General features: G+C 42.4%; 1 protein-coding gene across 1 annotated transcript; it reads right to left on the bottom strand.

The window, feature by feature from the left end:
• Positions 1 to 326: 326 nt before the first annotated feature.
• On the bottom strand, positions 327 to 6,001 carry rmdn3 (regulator of microtubule dynamics 3). Its single transcript, XM_030782135.1, has 12 exons — positions 5,779 to 6,001; positions 4,845 to 5,016; positions 4,406 to 4,549; positions 3,676 to 4,006; positions 3,340 to 3,442; positions 2,958 to 3,018; positions 2,612 to 2,687; positions 2,316 to 2,393; positions 1,951 to 2,049; positions 1,583 to 1,636; positions 1,230 to 1,310; positions 327 to 689 (listed from the first exon to the last, which is right to left on the bottom strand). Exons 1-12 carry the CDS (start codon positions 5,981 to 5,983, stop codon positions 603 to 605), a joined length of 1,491 nt encoding a protein of 496 aa, XP_030637995.1. The 5' UTR covers positions 5,984 to 6,001; the 3' UTR covers positions 327 to 602.
• Between the last annotated feature and the right edge of the window lie 12,019 nt (positions 6,002 to 18,020).

Below are 18,020 nucleotides of genomic sequence, written 5' to 3'. Positions count from 1 at the left end.
TCACACTAACACACTCTCACACCCAGTATCTGTAGCACATTAAATTACATCTCACATCACACACCATTTATATAACAAACATCACACACTTTCACAGCCTGATGCTGGGGGATCATGTCATTCCTACCTGCCCTATCATTAAAACCTACCCAACATTACCGTCCAATCAGTTCATCAGCACTGTAGCATCACTCCACCCACAAGACAATGAGTTTAGGCAGCAGGCCACTTAGTAACTTAGTTTTACTAAACACCAAAAATATTTTTGTGCTACTCTCTGCACTGAGCTGTAATATTTCTTAAGTTAGAATAACGCAAAACATCTGATTAAATTTAAAAAAAAAGAGTAATTAAACTCAAAACTCTGGAATAAAGTGTCACTGAACAAACTCCATTCAGATTCAGTTGGTCAGTTTCTCTCAGGTATTTGTGTTTTTAAACTGTTGCTAACAGTTCTGTTTAAGAGTGTACAGTGAGGTCAACTTTTACTGGGTAAAGTCACTGGTCCGAACATTTCCATAAAGTGTCAGAAATAGCGGGCGGAGTCACTCAGGTGGACCAATCGGAGCAGACCTGTTCAGGGTGGCATGTGCAAAGCTGCCCTATTGATCCCCACTGGATAGAAATGTGTCTAATGACCTGTCAGTCAAAGCCTGTAGCTCCGCCTTGAGTGCAACGGTGTCATTTTCCTATGAGGGAAAATAATCACACAATCACTCATACAAAATAATTTCATACATTCACTCATTCACTCGCTCTCTCACACTCACTCACTCTCTCACATACACACATTCACACTCTCACTCACTCTCTCATATACACACATTCACACATACACACACTCACTCACACCCTTTCATATACACACATTCACACACTCACTCACTCTCACATACACACGTTCACACACTCACTCACTCTCTCACATACACACATTCACTCTCTCACATATACACATTCATACACTCACTCATTCTATCACATACACACATTCACACACTCAGTCTCTTATATACGCACACAAACACACTTGCTTGTTCACTGTCTTACAATACACACACACACTCTGTCCAAAACAAAAGACATACAACAAAAATCTCAGATGAATAAGCAGAAACAGAGAGAGGCCTCCACTGAGGTTGACTAATTTGTTTACAATAATCATAATAGTTTTAAATGGACTGTAATCACACATGCTCAGACACACAAACACACACAGCTTTCTTTACCTCACTGGGAGCACTGGGCATTCTCAAAGCAAGCTGGGCCCAGTTTGTGGCCTCTGAGATATTTCCAAGATCCTTATGACACTAGGAATATACAACAAGACCACAATGAGAGGAGAAACACGTTTCGTTTGAAGACACACTACTGAGCAACACATCCAGTCTCCTGCCCAGACACACAAGAGCATACTGTAAAACCACACATTCACTTACACATACATTACTCCATCATTAAGGCAAAGAAACCACTGCATCAAAACAAGAAATCTAAGACCATAAAAGATAACAAAAAAAATGATAAATGACAGGAAACACTCACACACGCACATTCACATGCACTGTAGACAGATCTTTACCTTGGCAATGTACAGTCTCACTGTTTTAGAGAAACCTGGGTTCAGCTCCTCTGCCTGCACAGAGATTACACAGAGATTACACACACACAGCGCCCAGTCACAGAGATTACACACACCGCCCGGTCAGAGATTAAACGCTCCCAGTCACACACTGCAGAGATTACAAACACGGCACACAGCCACAGCACAGAGAGCATACAGAAATTACATCCATAGCACAGGGATTACACGTACAGTGGTATGGCACTTAGATGTCATAGAGATTTAACCAACATTACACAGCCATGGCACAGAGCTTGAGTGGATAAACAGCATTAGTGACGGGTTTGGCTTTGGTTAACAGGGAGACAGAGGGAGTGGGTTGGTACCTTGAGAAAGTTCTCCAAAGCCTCGTGCAGTGAGGAGGTGGGTGGGGTCTCAAACAATGCTGCAGCAGCTTTCTTCTCCAACCAACCCAGGGTGCTCACCTACAGAGAGACAGAGAGAGACAGAAAGAAAGAGAGGGACAGAGAGAGAGAGACAGAAAGAAAGAGAGGGACAGAGAGAGAGAGAGAGACAGAGAGAGAGAGTATCGAGGGACAATTATGCTTTTGGAAATCTCCATCTTACAGTGTCCAGATTCCTCTCCACTTTCTTTCTAATCATCTCTCTCTTTCACACTCTTTCCTTATCCTCACTCACTTTTTCTCTCCTTCACTCAGTCTTGCTCTGATTTTCTCTCTCTCTAGCTCACCTCATAGCACCAGCGTCCCGTCAGGTAAAAACACAGTGGATCATCATCTCTCAGAGCTATGGCCCGGTCCAAATGCTCCTGACAGAGGGAGAGAGAGAGGGGGAGAGAGGGAGAGAGAAAGAAAGAGAGAGAGAGAGAGAGAGGGAGAGAGAGAATAATTATTTTTTTAAAAATAAATCTTAAAATTGATCTTTTTTTCTGTATGTGGGACAGGGCAAAAGTCAGGCCTTGAGATGTATTAGTGTGTTTGTGCGTGTGTGTGTGTGAGTGGGTGAGTGAGTGAGTGAGTGTCTAACCTTCATAGTGTGGCTACTCTTCAGTTTTCCATGGAGACTCTCATACTGAGAATTGAGACCGGTTAGCACAGCAAACCTGACACACAGAGACAACATGTCATTTACAAATCATTACCAAACCATTAACACATAACTAAAAAATATCACCATAAGAGTTTTATTTTTCACAGACATTGTCAGACATTCCAGGAACATTACAGGAAACAAAGACAGAAGGACAAAACAGAAGGATGAAGAAGGTGATGTATGTACAGGTGTGTGTGGGAGAGTACTGATGTTTCTCTGTGTGTGTGTGTGTGTGTGTGTGTGTGTGTGTGTGTGTGTGTGTGTGAGAATGAGTGTGTACCATTTGTGACACTCTGCGCTCAGACCATTCTTCTGGAGAGCTGACTCTGCTTCAATCCGCCCTGAACATCAAAAAGTCAAAGGTCAGATCAGCAAATGTTTATTATGTCTACTTGTGTCTATTTATTAATCTTCTCCTATAGGACAATCCTATGGCTGATCATTTTTGACAGTTTTCTGATAGGTTAAGAACTCTTCCCCTTTAAAATACTTGTGTTCCATGGCCAGGGACTTCTGCAGGTGTACATGTAAAATCATCTAACTGTATAAGTGTGTTGCCTGCATCTTTATACAGGTGTCTGTTACATTTGTATATGTGTGTGTACGTGTGTGTGTGTGTATATGTGTGTGTGCATACAGAGTATGTGTCTGTGTGTGTTTACCTTGCTCAGCATAGGCTCTCTTCTCCTCCTTATTCTCTGTGCTTTCATACATATCACTGTAAGCTCGTGCCAGTCGCCATAGAAACTCTGCACTATTGCCATACTGACTCAAACACACACAAACGCACACATACATACAGACACACACACACAAACACACACACACACACAAACACAAACAAACAAAAACACACACATGCATGCACAGAACAAGAATATCTTCATTACCGAATTCTGCTAACATGTACGCGAGTTGCATATTACATACACAGTGCTGCTAAGTGCATGCATGTTCTACACAGTGTGTGGAGTGCTGTACTGGGTTGTGTTGTATACCAGTGGTTTGTTGGAGTGGAGAAGCTGGAATCCTTCTGCTTTTTTCCCATAATCCCCTTCATGCAGTGTGTCACTCTGTCTGAGCAGTGACATCAGCTCTGCACTGGGCACCTCAGTGATGACCTCTGTCCCCTGACCATCAATTTCATCTTCCTCTTCCTCCTCTTCCTCCTCCTCAGCCTGAGAGTCCTCCTGTCTCAGAGTCAGCACCGTTGCACAGCTCCGATCTTCATCTTCATCTTCATCGTCCTCATCCTTACTCTCCTGCCGCTCCTCCTCTCGATCTGTCTCTCGGTCGGTGTAGTCAGAGTCAGCATTGGCTGTGGAGTATCTGGAAACGTGAAGCGCACACACAACCACACACACACACACAAACACACACACACACACACACACAGAATGATCCTCTGATGGTTCAGCTCAGAGACCACCCTGACACTGTAAATCTTCAGTAACTCTTGTGAATAGTTGCCATGGTAACACACATTTGGGACAATGCAATGCCACTGACTCAAATCATTTCACTGTGTGGTCAGTGGTTAACAGATGTGTATCAGTGATGCAGTGTATTTTGTACTAATGTGTGGTTATGGCAGGACTTTGTGATTGGCTGGCTGGGCATGGTGGTGTGTTGTAATTGGTTGGGTGTCTTTAGCAGTGTGATGTTGTGCTCTGATTGGTTCTCTGGGAGTGTGGTTGCATGTGATTGGCTGATGAATGTGTGGCCTACCCAGCCTCACTCTCCTCTCCGTACAGACTGGCTGGACCTGCACTGGCACTGAAATAGATGGAACTGGAGCTCATGGAGTCTGTCCGCTCCCGTGGGTACACATTACGCCGACGGCGTGACCTCTGACTCTCCTCAACACACTTCCTAAGAGAGAGAGAGAGTCAGAAGAGAGAAAGACAGAGAGAATCAAAGAACGAGAGAGACAGTCGGAGAGGGAGAGAGACAGAGGTGGGACACAGAGGTGCTTACTGACACTGATATTAAAACTTAACTTAAAAGTTAATGGTCCCAGTATACTGATCTGTGATGAATTCCAGAACATTCACTGATGTTTCTAACACAATGACACTGCAACCTGCTTCTATTAGTCACCTAGTATCTTTTAATATCTGTCTTTCCACTAACGAACGACAGCTGATTGTAAATTTCGTAAACTCACTTTACGTCCTCGATGATTGTTGTGCCGATGTCTCTGAGAATGCCGTGGAGCTCAGCCACCTCGGTACGAAGGCCTGACACACACTGTAAAACTTCATCCAGCCCGTTACGCAACTCCGCATGCTGCTCAGAGGACAGGCATTCAACGCCGGCACCTAACAGCACTGCAGCCTCTATACCCCCCCACACACACAAACACACACACACCATGAATCAGAATAATTCTATAATATTTGGTAATGATATCTTCACAGTGACGACAGAAAAGTCATCAAATGCACTGCGTGAAAATCAAAAAATGACGTCAGCTCAGTGAAAGCTTAGAGTAAAGCTGCACACATGAAACAGAGCGGTTTTATACGCTTCATTTCTCACGGCTGCTTCGCTGCACACGTACTGTGTGTATTAATTTTGCATTTAGGATAAACGTGCCTGCCACATGAATAAATATAAATACATGTTAATTTAATTATAACGCCTCAAAAGATGTTCTTCTATAAGACCTGGATACTCATCTGCAGGGCACTCCTGTCTCCTGCTCAAACAAAAATTCTTAAACACTCTGACTAATGGCGTTTGGACAGTGTTTATAGCTAATATCAAATCAATACAAATAAATCAAAACGTTAAGTAAAAAGCAGGTACAAATTCCACACTCAGACCACTTATTAAACCAGCAGCGTTTGTGTTAATGTAAAGTTAATGTAAAAGGTACTTCAGACAGCTGTGTTGGCGACTAGCAGCATCATTAACTAATTATAAGCCAACATACGGTTGGTGACATAGTTCGCGTACAAAAAACCGTCTCCAGTGTATCTAAACTCTTCAAGTCTTATAAGCTTTGGCAACATGGATACATTACAGTAACAACAGTACATAAACCTGGACAGGATACATTGGTCACATCATAATTTCACGACTGTTCGCCAACTGACCTTGCTGATTGAGTGTTCGAGTAACTGGTGTGTTCAGTGCTGAACCGGTAACTGTACCACTGCTGACGACAGGTGCTCCGGAGCCAGTCCAGACTAGCCGTCTTCTCCTGTTCAGCTCTCGGTATATCAGAAACGCTATCAAACCTGCACCGACTGTGGCTCCAACGCCAATAACAATCATACCATTCCTCCCAACTGGGTTCATGTTGTCTCCAAGAGCTGACTGTCTTGAAAGAATCACTTTGTGTATCTTAAAGCTATTGTGCGTAGATAGGTAGCTACCAGTCTTAGCAACTCAGCTAACGAAGCCAAGCGAGACGTTATTTAAATTAACGCATAAATTAGATAGCGAGCTCTTAACACGTCAGCGATTACTGAATTTGTTTAAATGCGTTGTCTGACAGCTGTGACTTTAGAAAAAAAATCAAATAAAATATCGAAACTGTACTTCATTTCATTTGTCCTCCCAGCTGTAAAATGCTATCCTCACATTTCCCCGATTGAGAAAGATGGAGTGGTAAGCATCCTTCATCGCTGGAAAGCTGAGCCCAGCTAACAACACCACCCTACCATAAAACTCAGAAACAAATAGTCCGGTTTTCTGCTGTTACGAAGGATGCCAGAAACCTTATCCTGGTAAAACAGAGAACCAGTCTTCAGCACCTGTCATTCTTCTGATCTCATTTACTTTCACTTACAAACACATGTCATGAGGTCGATGTCCCCACTTCAACTCTGTTATTACTGTACAATTTGGCACCGCCTATTGTCTGTTTTTTGATGTTTTGGAATTTTAACAAACGTTGTACTGCCATCTATTGGGCTGGATGTGATGTGAAGCAAAAGAGTGAATAAGTGATAAAAATGTGTAATGTGTAAAAATGTCGTTAGGTCTGATCATTCAGCCCCGAATATTTTAAGCCTAGCCCCGTGTAGTTTCGCCCTGAAAAAGATGGTGTTTATAGCAAAGCAACAGAAATACTGTGTAACAGCGCACTTGCAACGTCCCAGGGAGTGGAGAGTAACCAAGTGCTGCACAGTGCACACGAAGCTGGAAGACGAGCGCACCTAGATGAAAAGCTACCGTTTTAAAAAGCTGTCTTGTCTCAGCCAGCAGAGCCAGATAGAAGATACATCTTCCAGATGTGCTGGGATGCACCATCGGTGATGTAACCTAGGGTCATTTGGTGTTTCAGGTCTTTCAACATCAGACACCCTCACCCAGGCGACCCAGCCAAGGTTGATCAGATCCCAGTTTACATTCCAGCAACATTCGCCCACACATCTGCCCTCTGAATCCTAAGCCACCTTGTGGCTTTCTCCGCAGCCTCAGTAGCGGGTCTGATGGCCTTCTTCTTTGCCTCCCTGGTGATGCCCAGTAGCGTAAACGCTTTGCAGAGTGAACGCCCAGCAAATCCTTGGCAGCCCACCTCCAAAGGCTCACAGCGAGTTCGCCAGCCCTGCCGTCTGCACTCTTCCACAAGCTCCTGGTACTTTGTGTGCTTCCTCTCAGTGGCTTCGTCCCTGCGCTATTCCCAGGGCACTGTGAGTCCCAGCATGATTAGTTGCTTGGACTCTGAAACAATGATCATGTCTGGACAAAGCTGTGTTGATGTTATCTGGGCTGGGAACTTCAGCTGTTTGCCCAGGTCAACAAAATCCATTGGAGAAAATGGTATTTATGTGTGTTTGTGTATGTGGGAGAAAGAGAGAGAGAGAGAGAAACTTGAGAGAGATATTCATATGATCATATAGATCTTGTGAAATGCGATATCATCTGGGATTTTGAATATTGTAATATAACAGTGTAGCTCAGAATTTGTGTCTTCGTGGTCCTAAAGTCGAGATAAGTGAGACATGACACATTTTCATTAAAAGATAATCTCATGATAAACTGCACTAGTGATAGTTAATAGTCAATGGCTACATGCCTCAGTCTCCTTGGACATTATATGAGTGTTGACTATAATTTAAGTGTCTCAGATACTATCACATCAACATTGAGATTTTGTGTGTGTCATGTCCTACCTTAATTTTTACATTGCAGATCAGTCAGCAAGGTCATTTTGCCAGTTGTCACTATCGTCCTGTTTGTCCTTTAAGGCATGTAAGACAACAGTAAAAGAGTAAAGAGGGGTGACAGACAGCAGCACAAGCAAATACACAAAGACCACAGGATGGGAGATGAAGACAAAGGGCAAGGAGAGGGGAGAGAGGGAGAGAGCAATGCCACCCAGAAGAAAGAGAACATCCAAGTAGGGAGAGAAAAGGAGAAAAGACAGATCCAGGGTTGAGCCATACTCATACTGCAGTGGATAAACTGTGCCATCATGGTATAAGCAGGGTTAGTGCATAGCTGTGTGTGTGTAAGAGTGCAGATTAAAGTAACCATGTTTGTATGCCTGCTTTTTCATCACCAGAGCAAACAACAGCCATGAGGGGACAGAGACTCAGGTGAGCTGCAATACAATTGACAATTTTGTTATTTGGCAGACGCTTTTAGCCAAAGCGACTTACAATCAGTGCATCAGTCGGATTTCTAATACCTCATGAGCAGAGATCACAATAAGACTGAGCATCAATTTACCCCTTCGTATTGCGCCCCTGGAATACTTTGACAAACACAGATACAAGACAAGGTTTTTTTTTTTATAAGGAGAGGGAGGTTAGGCAGTGGGGGACAGGTACAGAACCTTGTGGGACTCCAGTGTGGAAAAGGCAGGGGGAGGAGACCGATTCCCTTCAAGAGACCTGGTAGGAACGGTCAGACAGATAGGACTTGAACCATGCGAGTGCAGATCCTGCGAAGCCCAGCCCAGCAAGGGATGAGAGGAGAATCTGGTGGTTGACCGTGTCAAATGCTGCGGAGAGGTCTTGGAGTATGACGACAGAGCTGAGAGACTTCACTCTGGCCAAGTGGAGCTCCTCCAGGAGATTGTTCTGCAGAAGATATGGAGAGAGTTGGTTATATACTGCACGTTCCAGGGTTTTGGAGAGAAACAGTAGGAGAGAGACTGGATGGTAGCTACTGACATCAGCTGGGTCTAGAGTGGGCTTCTTGAGCAGTGGCTTGACCCGTGCCCTCTCCAGGGCAGAATGAACCGTGCCAGTAGACAGGGAGCTGTTGATCAAGGACAAGATGAAGGGCAGAATGTCGTCCGAGATGGCCTGAAAGAGAGGGGAGGGGATAGGATCTGGAGGACAGGTAGTAGGACGATGGTATTTTATAAGTAGGAGAGCTTCAGAGTCAGATAGAGGGGAGAAGGAGGAAAAGATAGTGGGGGGCGGAGGGTGCAGGATCCGAGGTGGGAGGGGATGGGTGGAAGGAGTCGCAGATGCCTTTGATCTGCTTCTCAAAGAAGGAGACAAAGTCATCAGCAGATAGGGATGAGGGAGGAGGAGGAGGAGAGAGGAGGGAGGAGAAGGTGGAGAAGAGTTTGCAGGTGTTAGAAGAGGCAGAGTTGATCCTGGAGTGGAAGAAGGCAGATTTGGCAGAGGACAGGGTAGAGGAGAAAGAAGAAAGAAGAGAGTGGTAGTGGGATAGGTCATTGGGAGATCTTGATTTCCGCCATCTCCGTTCAGCCACGCGAAGTTTGGCTCTGTCAGCACGAATGCTATCAGTCAGCCAGGGACTGGGAGAGGAGAGGCGAGCCGGTTTGGTGACAGGGGGGTAGAGGGTGTCCAGGGAGGAGGCCAGTGCAAAGAGGACCATAGAGGATTTCTCGTCCACGGGGAGAAGTGAGAAGGCTTCCACAGATGGGAGAGAGGAGCAGACCATAGAAGAGAAGAGGCACTAGAGGAGAGGGTGCGAAGGTCACGCCTAGCTGAGACTGGCAGCGTGGGAGCAGAGGATTTCAGGGAGAGTGAGATCAATAGAGAGAAAGAGAAAGACATGAAGAAGTGATCTGAGGTGTGGAGTGGTGTGACCGTGAGATCAGGAACATGGCAGCCTCTTGTGAAGACAAGGTCCAGTTGATTGCCACCCTAGTGCGTTGCAGGGGACTCCGCAAGGGTGAAGTCAAAGGACTGAAGGAGGGAGAGTAGGCCATCAGACTGAGTAGAATTCGGAAGGTTGAAGTCTCCTAGCAGCAGGATGGGAGTGCCGTCCGCAGGGAAGGAGCTGAGGAGGATGTCCAGTTTGTCTAGGAATGACTGCAGAGGGCCTGGAGGGCGGTAGAGAACAGTCATGTGTAGTTTATAAAGGGAAGAAACAGAAACAGCGTGAAATTCAAAAGATGTTGGGGAGATAGAAGGGAGAGAGGTTGCTCGGAAGCTCCATGAGGGGGAGATCAGGAAGCCAGTTCCCCCGCCCCTCCCCGAGGATCTGGGGGTGTGGGAGAAGGAAAAGGCAGTGGAGAGGGCAGCGGGAGTGGTCGCGTTCTCCGGCATGATCCATGTCTCAGTGAGGGCCAGAAAGTGCCAGGACAGCATGGAGGCTTGAGCAGAGATGAAATCGGCCTTCTGTACTGCTAATTGGCAGTTCTAGAGGCCACCTGAAATGACAACAGTAGTGTCAGCAGAGAGCGGCGGATGGGTGAGGTTAGACAGGTTGCGTCCATGAGGATGCATCGGCCACCACCTGCAAAAATTGTGAGAGGAAACTCGAACAGGAATAGGGAGATGACACATGATTAGTGTGAGAGGGACAAAGATAATTGGGAAAGTGTGGCAGTATCAGGACAAGGAATCTGCAGTAATAAGTGTAGTTGCCCAATTACATAGATAAACAGAAGGAGGGGGGCAAAGGTATTTTATAAAAGTAGGGTAGAAGCACAATTACACAGATAAGCAAATGAAAATAAATCAAAATGAAAATAAATCAAAATGAAAATAAATCACTTAGGGTACGGCAGACAGGTAATAGTTGTCTCGGCTTCCTCGTTGTCCTTCCTTGGTGGACTCCTGCAGGTAGACTCCCTTGTCAATAAATTTAAGAAGAGAAAAGGTGAGCAGTGCACAAATCAGTAGTAAAGTAGCATATGTGGCATAATAACCGTTGAATGTGTGTGTGTGTGTGTGTGTGATAATAGTTATTTATTATAAAGGTGTTACACTCTCTCTATATACTCCATACACACATTTATATAATCATCATATATTACAATGTCTCTATATACTCCGTACACATGTATGTGGATGATTTAATGGTTTTAACTGAGATTTAGACAAATCAAAGATTCATTCTCTATCTGGAACTGTGTGTCAACAAAACAGCCTCATCATCAGTCATCAAACACAACACAGTTTAGTTTTAATGTATCAGTTATGAACAGGCTAAAGTGTCCAATAGAAAACTAAACACAACACAGTTTAGTTTTAATGTATCAGTTATGAACAGGCTAAAGTGTCCAATAGAACACGAAACACAACACAGTTTAGTTTTAATGTATCAGTTATGAACAGGCTAAAGTGTCCAATAGAACACGAAACACAACACAGTTTAGTTTTAATGTATCAGTTATGAACAGGCTAAAGTGTCCAATAGAAAACTAAACACAACACAGTTTAGTTTTAATGTATCAGTTATGAACAGGCTAAAGTGTCCAATAGAACACGAAACACAACACAGTTTAGTTTTAATGTATCAGTTATGAACAGGCTAAAGTGTCCAATAGAACACGAAACACAACACAGTTTAGTTTTAATGTATCAGTTATGAACAGGCTAAAGTGTCCAATAGAACACGAAACACAACACAGTTTAGTTTTAATGTATCAGTTATGAACAGGCTAAAGTGTCCAATAGAGAACTAAATATAACACAGTTTAGTTTAAATGTATCAGTTTAAAAACAGACAGAGATACCGTGTAAAGTGACCGTACATTAGTCCTGTTTAAAGAAAGTCAAAGGGAGGGAGTCCTATCTGATCAGCCCAACTATTCATAACTGTTCATATATACCCATTATTAGTGGTCTAGTTAGTTTCCTTTATAAATGTAATAGTGTCTGATATCAGTTAGAGATGAAAACAGAGATGTGTACATACAGTTTGTGTGTCCTGTTTGATTTCCTTTAGTGAAACTCTCCAGTTCCCCTCTGTTCAGTCAGCTCCACTCTCTGAATGATTAAACACTGTGTAGCGGGAATTCTTCACCAGCTGTCAGTCATTATTGTTACACTCCATCATTATCATCCCAACTGTATATGAGCCCTAAACTCAACTACAAGTCTGATGAAAAGGGTTCAGCCTGCCAGCCTTGATGGAGACATTTGTCTCCCAAAGAAAGTATCTGTCAAATGCGGAAAGTTGCTGATCCAGGATCAGTCCAGTTGTGACCCATGTCAGCGGGTTCTTAGAAATTCTTTTTTTTTTAACCACCCCTCTCTCTCTCTTTCTCTCTCTCTGTGTGTGCAGTGTGGAGACAGATCTAACTGAGGATCAGCCTGGGTGTTTCCAAAATGTCCAACACAACATGCCCATGTCTGAATCAGATGATGTCCTGCAGAGAATCAGTGAGGGTCATAAAACCAACCTGAAAAATAAGTATGAGCACCTATTTGAAGGTGTCGCACTGAAAGAAAACCAAACCCTCCTCACCAGCATTTACACAGAGCTCTACATTACAGAGGGAGAGAGTGAAGGAGTGAATGACAAACATGAGGTTTTACAGATTGAAACAGCATCCAGGACATGCATTTCTCATGACAAACTAATTGGCTGCAGTGACATCTTCAAATCCTTGTCAACCAACAGAACTAAAGAGGACAAAGAAGCCATTTCTAGTGAGGAACCTGGAGAAGAGGGACAAAATCCAGAAATCAGAACTTTGCTCACCAAGGGCATCGCTGGCATTGGAAAAACTGTCTGTGCAGAAGTTCATTCTGGACTTGGCAGAGGGAAGAACCAGTCAGGACGTTGATTTCATGTTGGTTCTTCCTTTTCGAGCGCTGAACTTGGTCAAAGATGATCAGTTCAGTCTTCATGGACTCCTGCTAGAGTTTCACCCAGAGCTGAAAGACATGGCTCCAAAGAAATGCAGTGATTGTAAAATGTTGTTCATCTTTTTTATTGTTTAGATGAGAGTTGACTTCAGTTGGATTTTACTCAGACCATGTATGATGTGATTAAAAAATCTTCAGTGAACAAACTGATATCAAACCTCATCAAAGGAAGTCTTCATCAGAAGTGCTTCATCAGAAGAAGGTCAAATGCTTTGTGCATCTGAATGTCCAAGAGTTCTTTGCTGGTCTCTATGTGTTTTACTGCTATGTAAACAAGAACATGGAGACACTGGCGTATTTTGTGCAGGGGATGAGAGAATCTGAGCCCTTGGATAAGTTGCTTAGGGGAGCTGTGGGTAAATCCTTGGAGAGTAAGGATGGACATCTCAATCTGTTTGTCTGCTTCCTTCATGGCATCTCACTGGAGTCCAACCAGAAACTCCTACAAGGCCTGCTGATACACACACAGAGCCTCTGGGAAATAAGATATTACATAAAAGATTTGAATAAAGATGGTATCCCACCTGAGAGACGAATCAGTCTACTACACTGGTTAACTGAAATGAATGATCGCTCTGTCCATGAAGAAATTCAAGCTTTTCTCAAGTCTGATACTTACCCAACTGAACTCTCACTTGCACACTGCACAGCACTGGCCTACATGTTTCTAATGTCAGAGGAGATGCTGGATGAGTGTGACCTGATGAAATACAATACATCAGATGAGGGTTGTAGGAGACTTCTATCAGCTGTGAGGTGCTGCAGAAAAGCTCTGTGAGTTTTCAGTTTCAAATATATATAAAGATGCCCACTTTGGGTTGTTCCGATCTCAAAGATCGTATCGGGCAAAATATTTTTTAGTGATCGGGATCGGCTTCACTGAGCACCAACCTAAGCCCGATCCTTTGTTTTACGTCAGCTGTCACGCAGTGGTCGAAAACGGAGAGCACAGTTTGTGGAAGGACGCGGCTAAAATGTCTGCCCTGTGGAAATATTTTAAATTTGGAAACGAAAGCATTCCAACAGCCAATTGTAATTTCTGCAATGCAAGCCTTTCGCAAGGCGGCAGTAACGGGGCTGCACTCAATACTACCAATTTGATACAGCACCTAAAAAATTAAACACTCAACGAAATACAGTGAATTCACACAGGTCTCTCAGGCAAAGGCTGCACCGAAGCGACACACACTGGAGGATACTTTTAAAAAGCGAAAGAAATTTCCTCGAGACAGCGACAAGGCAAAAAAGATTACAGAGAGGGTAGTCCTAATTGAATTCATCGCGTTAGGTGACCAGCACATCGCTGTGGTAGAGAATACAAAGGTGCGTTCAAATTCGGCAAACAGAGTAGAATGTTCCAGGCGAAAGGATTTTCTCTGAACTTTTAAATTTGAATTTTTTTTTTTTAATTTTTTAGGTTAGGATATTCCGACGACAATAATCCCCATTAATCCTCTAGAACTCAAAGCAAAGGAAAAACTGTTTGAAAATGTTCGCGAACGTCTGCCTTCGTTTGGCAGCACCTCCGGTTTTCGCTGTCTTTTGGCGCTACGGTACACGCTGCCCTTTTAACACTAGCTACGGTTACATGCGCAGTTTTTTATCATTCGGAATTAAATTATTCCGATGGATGATTCCGAATTACTGTTTACATGAAACCGATCGGATAGTTTGTGCGCGTTTACATGTCACAAACGTACAATCGGAATTCATTGCAACTGCGAAGAAATTACCCAGCGCCGACCTGTGCGATGTAGTCGAAGGCTATATAAAATTTCTAAGCCTGTCATACACAGAAATAAATAATGTTAGAGTGGTCAAAAGAACGCTGACTTTCAAGTATTGTAAAGAACCAGGGCAACGATAGCTTCACTTCAGGTCAGTGATTTGATCAGTCTATTACTTACTATTACTGAATGAAGCCTACTTCTTATGAATTGTTATAAAATAAAAAAGCTTCAAAATATTATGTGTTTTCTAAAGTTATTTCCCTCTTTAAATGGTTTAAATGTATTTTGGCTGATACCATCTAGCCCTGTTTCACTGTGATTTACTCATAAAGTATATAGGCTATAATGTAATTTTTAAAAATACCTGTGTGAAAACCTGAAGATAATAACATAATGTGTAAGTCAAATAAACCCAACAAAGAGGTCAATATAAACCAGTATTGGATTGATAGGTAAGACCAATTTTCTGGGTCATTTTTAACCCAACATCCTTGTCAGAATGAACCAGTATTTGGTTTGGTTAAGCAACCCAGCTTGCTGGGTTACTTTAACCCAAACGTGTGTTCTGTCCAATATTTAACCAGCACCTGGGTTAAAAACTGGGTTGGGTTGTTTTTAACCCAATATTTTTTTAGAGTGTATTATTACTTTCAACCTGCCTGCTGATCCGCCTTTTAAAATTAAACTAACGATTCAGAGAATTAATCGACACCAATCGTGTAAACAGAGTGTCAAGTTAAGTGCTTTCATCAGTTCAATATTTGGTATATTGTCTGTTAGGTTGTAAGGTATAATTTGTTCAAATGAAATGGTATTAAATGGTTTGCGACCATGCATTTTTATTATACTCATGTATTATGTGTAATACGTTGTATTTGTGACGTTGACTATAAAAGTGGAACGGCTACTGATAATTGTTCAGTGCTGCATGTAAGTAGGGAGAAAGAGAGAGAATAAAATCGACTGCATTCAAAGATATCTTATCCGTGATCCTTTATTGATATGGAGAACAGAATTGAAAACTCATCACAGAGTAAATGATTACCAATTACCAGGGGTGGACAGTAACGAAGTACATTTACTTGAGTACTGTACTTAAGTACATTTTTCGAGTATCTGTACTTGAGTGTTATTTTTTTTTTTGGAAACTTATGACTTTTACTCCACTACATTTGAAATACAAATTTTGTACTTTTCACTCCACTACATTTCTATGAAGGTTCTCGTTACTCATTACTTTAACGCATAGCTCTGAAGTCAGCGGGCGAATTTTCTTTTCTAAAATGCGATAGGCCATATTGTGTTCATCACAGGGGAAAAACCAATCACAGTAAACTGCAACAATGCTGTCAGTCAAGTGCGTGCTGCATTTTTTTTAACAACTGAACTTGGCGGTTTTACTGATGGCGACTACAATGGAAGATAAAGATGATAAAGATAAAGGTTCCTCACCAGAGCACCCATGGCCATATCTTAAGTCCATGTCTGAGATTTTTTAAATCAACTGGTTTCCAAGCTAATTGCTTCCCGTATGCGTTCGCGCGCTGTGTTCACCCAACACTTTCAATCATTTGCCACAGTACATATGAAATGTGACTTGAAAATTGCGATTTATATGTTTGTGAATGTGTGACGAATCTGGTGACAGACGCAGACCACAACTTCTACTGTTAACACAGTGTGTGAACACTTACGGAAACCAGTTGGCTTGAAAACCATTTGGGGCATAACACCGGGTCCTGTGTGAATCCACTGCTGACGCATACTAATAGTTAGCTAGCGAAAATGCCGAGTTAACGTTACTGACAAAAAACCTGTCAGAAATATATGTTTTAATCTTGTCAGGTAAACACAGTAATATTTGTAAGGTCAGCGGATTCACGTAGGACCCGGTCCCAATAAGACGAGAGGGGCGGGAATCAAGCGGTGACGATGGTTATCCAGCTGTTTCACATTTCAGACAGTGCTATGTAGTAGAAGTAAAATTAACCTAGCCTACAACATTATGACATGTTTATCCTTTTAAGGCCAATCTGAGTTAACCTTGTGCCTGTTTAACTGAAGCTATACACTGTCTTACAGAGGAAGCATTTGGTTCAACTGTGTTTCTATAGGCTTTGTAGCATATTCCACAAGCTTTTTATTCTACAGGTTCTACAAGCAAGTCAGTGCATTCAGTAGGTTGTTTCAGGGTCATTAGACTCTGTCAATGCATTGTTGCAACAATACAACAATGCGATGACATTAAAAAGACAATGTACTTTTGAATACTTAAGTATTTTTGAAAGCAAGTACTCCAGTACTTTAACTCAAGTAAAAATTGAACTGAACAACTTGACTCAAGTAATGGAGTTGTTTACTTTGTCCACCTCTGCCAATTACCCACATGTTCTTGAAATTTGTGGATATTTGTACTTTTCGCGCTCTGCCGGAACTCGGGGAGTATTAACGTCAAATGCGCTCGTCTGATTTGCAAGAATTTTGCAGTTTAAATGCTCGCGGAACACTGTGGATTGTCTGAAGGTTGTGCTATATCGACAGCTACGACGTGAAATAGATTAGGATGGTAATTATCTAAATACATATAGGAAAAACTAACCCCTCAATGTGTTTTACATTGTAGCTTTGTTGTGTTACGAAATTCAAAGTTAAAAAACGGAGGTTATCGAAGTAAAGCTATCTCAATTTCTGAGAATAAACTTTTAGGTTAGAAAACCTGGATCTTTTATCTGTATAATGCAGGAGGATCTTTTATCCGTATAATGCATCGGCGTTGAGTGCAATTATCGATTGATAATCATTTACTCTATCGTTTAGCCTACGCTGATAATCATTTAGCCTACTCTGTACAGGCGATTGGCGTTATTATCCTGCGAATCGTTATTTAGTTTCATTGCTCTATTTAGGCGATTGGTATAAATTATCCTGCGAATCGTTAGTTTTATTGCTAATTAACGGGAACAGGTTGAAATCAGTGAGATTTATAGGGGAGGTTTCTTCCTCCTCTGTTTCCAGCTCACCAGCCGCCACTCCATACAAGCTTACTTTTCTTCCTTGAGACAGATATATTGATTGATTTTGTATTTGATAGATTTGTGTTTTTCCCGCAGCCTTTGTATGTACAAACATGGACAGCTTTGTCAAAGACAAACTGACGTAACGGCAAGTTTCAGAGCTCATAGTTAGTTTTGCAGGTAAGCATTTTATTGTTGACTTTCGGCAATGGAATGTTACAGTCCTTATTAACAATACTTATACTTATCATAATACTTATAATGTGTAATGTGTGTCTGTGTATAAGGGCTGAGTTGGTAGTGTGTTAGCTGAATGATTTGTGCCATTATGAGAGCTACAACATACGACTTTTGTTTTCTGTGTTTTCAGATGAGGCAATAGATGAGGACAGTCTTTTAGATGAGGGCACTGTTGCAAGTCTCATTCTGCTTCTATCTTTTCTTAGAATCTAAACTCTTTGTAATGAGATGATTGTATGACTTATGATTGTCTTACTTTTATTGGTTTTTAGAATCTCTTTATTTTGGAATCTAACCTCTTGGTTGTAATGAAATA

Source organism: Chanos chanos, chromosome 8, assembly GCF_902362185.1.
Source record: "Chanos chanos chromosome 8, fChaCha1.1, whole genome shotgun sequence".
NCBI classification, from domain to species: Eukaryota; Metazoa; Chordata; class Actinopteri; order Gonorynchiformes; family Chanidae; genus Chanos; species Chanos chanos.
This window is presented reverse-complemented; position numbering and strand designations above follow the sequence as displayed.

What these genes read in the sequence shown, in the direction of transcription:
- rmdn3 (XM_030782135.1), bottom strand. Translation starts at nt 5,983, where the DNA reads ATGAACCCAGTTGGGAGGAATGGTATGATTGTTATTGGCGTTGGAGCC. An exon ending in CTTTGGAGAACTTTCTCAAG is followed by an intron (nt 1,637 to 1,950) that starts GTACCAACCCAC and finishes ATCTCTGTGCAG; the next exon opens with GCAGAGGAGCTGAACCCAGG. An exon ending in TGCCCAGTGCTCCCAGTGAG is followed by an intron (nt 690 to 1,229) that starts GTAAAGAAAGCT and finishes TTTCCCTCATAG; the next exon opens with GAAAATGACACCGTTGCACT.